Consider the following 5,157-nt stretch of genomic DNA (forward strand, 5'->3'; position numbering starts at 1 on the left):
GAACGCTCTATAACAAATATAGATACGCTATTAATTATCCATTGTTACAACCATAATTGTCACTCAATCCTCTATAGACGGTCTACAATGAGATAGGACTAAAATACCGTTTTACCTCTTATTGTATTTTATCCTTAAAACACTTAGTTCCTTGTAAATGATATTTCAGTAAACTAATTTAATTACTAAAATGAGATCTCTATCATTTAACACCTTAAACCAAACTAAAAGGAAACCATCATTTCACTTCTTCATCAGAAGCTATAGATGTTCATATCTATGATTAACACTCCCACTCAATTGTACTACCGAGTTCCCAAGATGTAAGTATGGGCTAGTCCGTAGGGTAAGCTGGTAACGAACAAGTCAAATAACTCAAATAATACAATCAGTTAGAATATTAACCACTCATAATTGAGATTGAATTGACCTATGGTCAACTATATGATATGACTAGAATAGATAGTAATGGTATGTTTACTTATCTTATCAACTGTCAATATCGGTCATGTCCGATGTAACAAATACATCCGATCTTATCTACTTTGCTAATGTTCTGGAAAGAATACAACACTGTAATGTGTAAGTAGATCATATCGTAGATTGGCAAGTTAGTGTAAATCCGGTGCACTGACTAATCTTAGGACTAACTTATTTTGAACATATAATCATATTTATATTCCACTGTGATTACGTCACTATAAATAAGATTAGCTATATGCTCGGGATTTAATAGAAGTTTATATTAAACAAATAATCATAAAAATAAAACATGTGAGCAAAGTGATTGACCAAATCAAAAAATGATTTCTATTCTTTTATTGATAATAAAATGAGATTACAAAGAATTTGGGTTTTAATTAGGGCATAAAACCCCAACATGGTTTAGTGTTGACCATGGTGTACATTAAACACCCTAGTGCGATAACATAAAGGGATTTTTTCCATTTCCTCTATCTCCTTGATTTTCTTTGGAATTTAATCTTTTGAAAGTACAAATTGACCTCTAAAGTACGTTATAAATATAGCTTGTTTGTTTAAGATTCATAGTCTCATCTTTTCAGTTCCTATTCACTTCTATACCAAGTATATATTTGACTTGACCGAGCTCCTTCATTTCAAACTCATATTTCAGCTTGTCTTTGATGCCTTTTATCATTGTCTTGTCCTTTCCCATAATGAGCATATCATCTACATACAGTAAGAGAAAATGTGATGTAGATTGCTCAAGATTTTTGTAGTATAAGCAGTAATCAAACTACGATCTAATAAATCCAATGTCTGTAACATAGGTTTTGAATTTCTTATTCCATTGTCATGGTGACTGTTTGAGTCCATACAGTGACCTTCTGAGCTTGCACACCATCTCTTTGTTACTTTGTTCCACCTAAAAACCAAGTGGTTGATGCTTGTAAATGTCCTCCACTATAAAACCATTTAAGAAGGTAGTCTTGACATCAAGCTGCTCCACTTCTAGATTTTGTTGTGTTGCAAGTGACAACATCAATCTTATGGTTTTTTATTTTACTACAGGTGAGAACACTTCAGTATAGTTGATTCCTTCAACCTGAGCAAACCCCTTTTCCATGAGCCTTGCTTTGAACCTCAAAGGCTCATATTTACTCAGACATTCCTTCACCTTAAAAATCCATTTACATGAAATCACTTTTTGATCTTTTGGTTTTGCAACTAAATCCCATGTTCTGGTTTTGCTCAATGATTCTGTTTTTCCTTCATTGCTTGACTCCATTCAGTCTTGTTCTTCCCTAAAAGAGCCTCTTCAACATTGTTGGGTTCCGGTATGTCAGTTTGTTGCAATTCTACAAGTGCATAATCCACCAAGTTAGCTTCGACATATCTTGCTGGAGGTTGTATGACTCTTCTCTCTCGATCTCTTGCCAGTTGATACTCAGACAAATCAGGTTGTTGTTTAGTTGCATCTATTTCAGTTTCAACTTCACTTTGGTCATTCATTTAAGCAATAGCTTGAGTATTTCCTTCAAATTTTCTCAGCTATACTTCAAACTTAACCATGTTCCCTTTAATTGTTCCACCTACATCATTTGAAATACTACCAAACTCAGCTTTCAAGTGAGGAAACTCATGCTCGTTAAAGATAACATTTCTTGAAATTATAAATTTAGGCTTACCATTTTGATTGCACAAAGTCTATACCCTATAGTTCTTATAGGGTAACCAAGAAAAACTCCCTTGACAGATCTAGTGCCTAGTTTTTCATTGGACTGGTGTGTATATGTTGCACAACCAAAAAGTCTCAAATGTTTCAAGCTTAGAGCTTTTCCATACCACATTTCATATGGAGTTTTCAAATCTATATATCTGTTAGGATTTGTGTTTATCAAATAGCATGTAGTCGCAAGTGGTTCTCCAAAATAAGATTTAGGCAACTCTAAACTTACTAGCAAACATCTAACGTTATTCAGTAGAGTACGACTCATCCTCTCAGCAATTCCATTATGTTCTGGAGTCCTAATCACGGTCCTATGTCTAGTGATACCATACTCCTTGCATAGCATGTCAAACTCATGGTTTATAAACTCTTAGCCATTATCGATTCTAAGAGTTTTAAAGTTTTAACTCTGGAGTTTGTTTGATTTTCCACCTGATTTTTTCATACTTTGAACTATTCTAGACATTCAATTTAGTCCTAAGTAAATATACCCAAACACATTTAGAATAATCATCTACTATAGATAGAAAGTAATGCTTACCTGAGTGTGTTGGTTTTCTCCTAGGTCCCCATAGATCTGAGTGAATGTACTCCAACACCCCTTTTGTATTGTGCTTTGTTGTAGTGAAATTTATTTTATGTTTCTTTCCAAATACACATGCTTCACAGAAAGGTAATGCACAGGTCTTTAACTTGTCTGTGCTCCCTTGTTTGAGAAGCTCTCTGAATCTCTGCTCACTGATATGTCCCATCCGTTGGTGCCACAGATGCATCTCACTTTCCTGAGTCTTAACAACAGATGCTTCGACAAGGGCTACTATTTCTCCTTCTAGTATGTACAATCCATTAACTCTCTTTCCTTTCATCACTACCAGTGAGCCACGAGTGATTTTCAAGATGGCATTTGTAGACTTGTAGATGTATCCTTCATCTTTCAAAGATCTGAGAGAAATCAAGTTTCTCCTCAATTCTGGTATATGCCTCACGTTTTCAATACCTTTGTTGATGCAGTTTTCCGCCAACAGTGTATTAAGAAATAATAAGGTATATTAGTGCTTAGTAATAAACCGTAATAAAAAAATGAAATGAATTCACAAGAATACAAATATTTTACGTGGTTCAATGGTTAATATCCTCCTAGTCCACGAGTCTATATTATTGTTGTTTCTTTCTCTATTTTGGCAGAGTTTCAATATTACAGAATAATCGGTCCCTTTTCCCATCCAATATTCTCAGTATTTATAGAGAAATTTCGTGGACAAGTTTGGGTAACCGCGTGAGTCAATCACGCATATACATATTTATTACATTTAATACATATATTTCCCATTTATAATGGGATATGATTTGATCATAAAGTAAATGTTCTCCTAATATCAGGGACATTAAATATGACAGCCTGGTCATAAGTAATCGTGTTATGAGACCCGAGTCTTTGGGGATCCGCAGGTACGCAATATATCAGAGATATTGCGAGCTGAACATCTCCTCCAAGCTCGTATTTCGAATGTCGTTTGAATATTATGAGCTCACACTTCACAACCTTTGTGTCTGTAGCTCGGGTTAAACCCAGGACACCTAACACCACACGTGCCCATGTGAAACTGGAGTTGCTTACGTGGATAATAAGCATATATCATTCCCTTGGTTATTTCTCCGTATATTTATTTTCTAGCTATTCCCGAACTGAGTGAATGACTCGAGCTAAAATTAGGGTCTTTTTAGGAAGCCCAAACCGAGTGAATGCACTCCCTTGTCATGGTGATTTCTGAGATGGAGAAAAGTTCTCCTTTTGAGACACATTCATCTTCTTCTTCTGCTACAACACCTGAATCATTTCTTTGATTCCTTTGATCATGCATTGACATGGATCCATTCTGAAAGTAGTTGTCATGTTGAGGTCGATGATAATGGTGTGTTCTCTTGTCTTGGTTTTGTCTGAATGCTTGTTGATTTTTCAATAGATTACAAAATCTTTTGATATGCCCTATTTTTCCACAGTGATAACATTGTCTTGAATCCTTTCCCCTTGATTTAGAGTGTCAATGAAATGGTGTATGGCTTCTTGAAGAGCTTCTCTTTGTTAATCCTCCATGAACAAATTAGGCTTCATCCTTCTTGGATACTTCCTCCAACTTAAGTTCAAAATCTTTGGACTTCAATGCTCCAAGAACTCCATCTAGTGAAATGATATCTTTGCTATACTTTATTGCAGCTTTCACTTCTTGGTATGCCATAGGTAATGAACGCAACAAGATTATTTCTTGGCTTTCCTCATTCACCTTGTGCTCGATATTTTCCAAACCTACAATGATTTCATTGAATTTATCAATATCTTCATCTAAAGACATAACAAGATTCATTCTAAAACCATAAAGCCTTTCAAGTAAATTAATTTTGTTAGAAACAAAAGGCTTTAAGCATAATTTTACCATCTTATCCCATAATCCTTTACTGTAGTCTCTGAACTCAATTTTCTTCGTACTCCATTAGACAGATACATGATTAGGATATAATAGATCATTTCTTCCATCTCAGATATTTCTTAAGGTTTCTTATCAACCAGCAACTTTTGATCTCCAAGAATCTTAGCTACTTTCTAGTGTACCAGAACTCCTTTAAGGCTTTCTCTCCATAATGAGAAATCGTTTGTACCATCAAATTTCTCAAGCTCGAACTTGGTCATGGTTGACATAGTCTTCTAGCTTATGTTCTTCATTAGCTGTAATGCAAAAGCTCTAGGATCTTGAACTTTCTTCTCCTTTTTTATCAGCAACTTGGCTATGATTTTGTAGGAAATAAAGATAGATTTCCTAGTTCAAGAACCTCAGATGAGTCTCAGTGAACCAGAGATGAAACTAAGAACATAAATCAGTATGACTAATTATCAAACAGTTAGAAAACTAAAAGCATAATTTGATACAATTATATATACTGGTTCAGAACTAGATCAATGTGATCTTGAA

General features: G+C 34.7%; 1 protein-coding gene across 1 annotated transcript; it reads right to left on the bottom strand.

Annotated features, from left to right (window-relative positions):
* Positions 1-4,293: 4,293 nt before the first annotated feature.
* On the bottom strand, positions 4,294-4,877 carry LOC133795564 (uncharacterized). Its single transcript, XM_062233017.1, has 2 exons — positions 4,800-4,877; positions 4,294-4,668 (listed from the first exon to the last, which is right to left on the bottom strand). Exons 1-2 carry the CDS (start codon positions 4,875-4,877, stop codon positions 4,294-4,296), a joined length of 453 nt encoding a protein of 150 aa, XP_062089001.1.
* Positions 4,878-5,157: the final 280 nt, after the last annotated feature.

This window comes from Humulus lupulus, chromosome 8 (genome assembly GCF_963169125.1).
Source record: "Humulus lupulus chromosome 8, drHumLupu1.1, whole genome shotgun sequence".
Classification (NCBI taxonomy): Eukaryota; Viridiplantae; Streptophyta; class Magnoliopsida; order Rosales; family Cannabaceae; genus Humulus; species Humulus lupulus.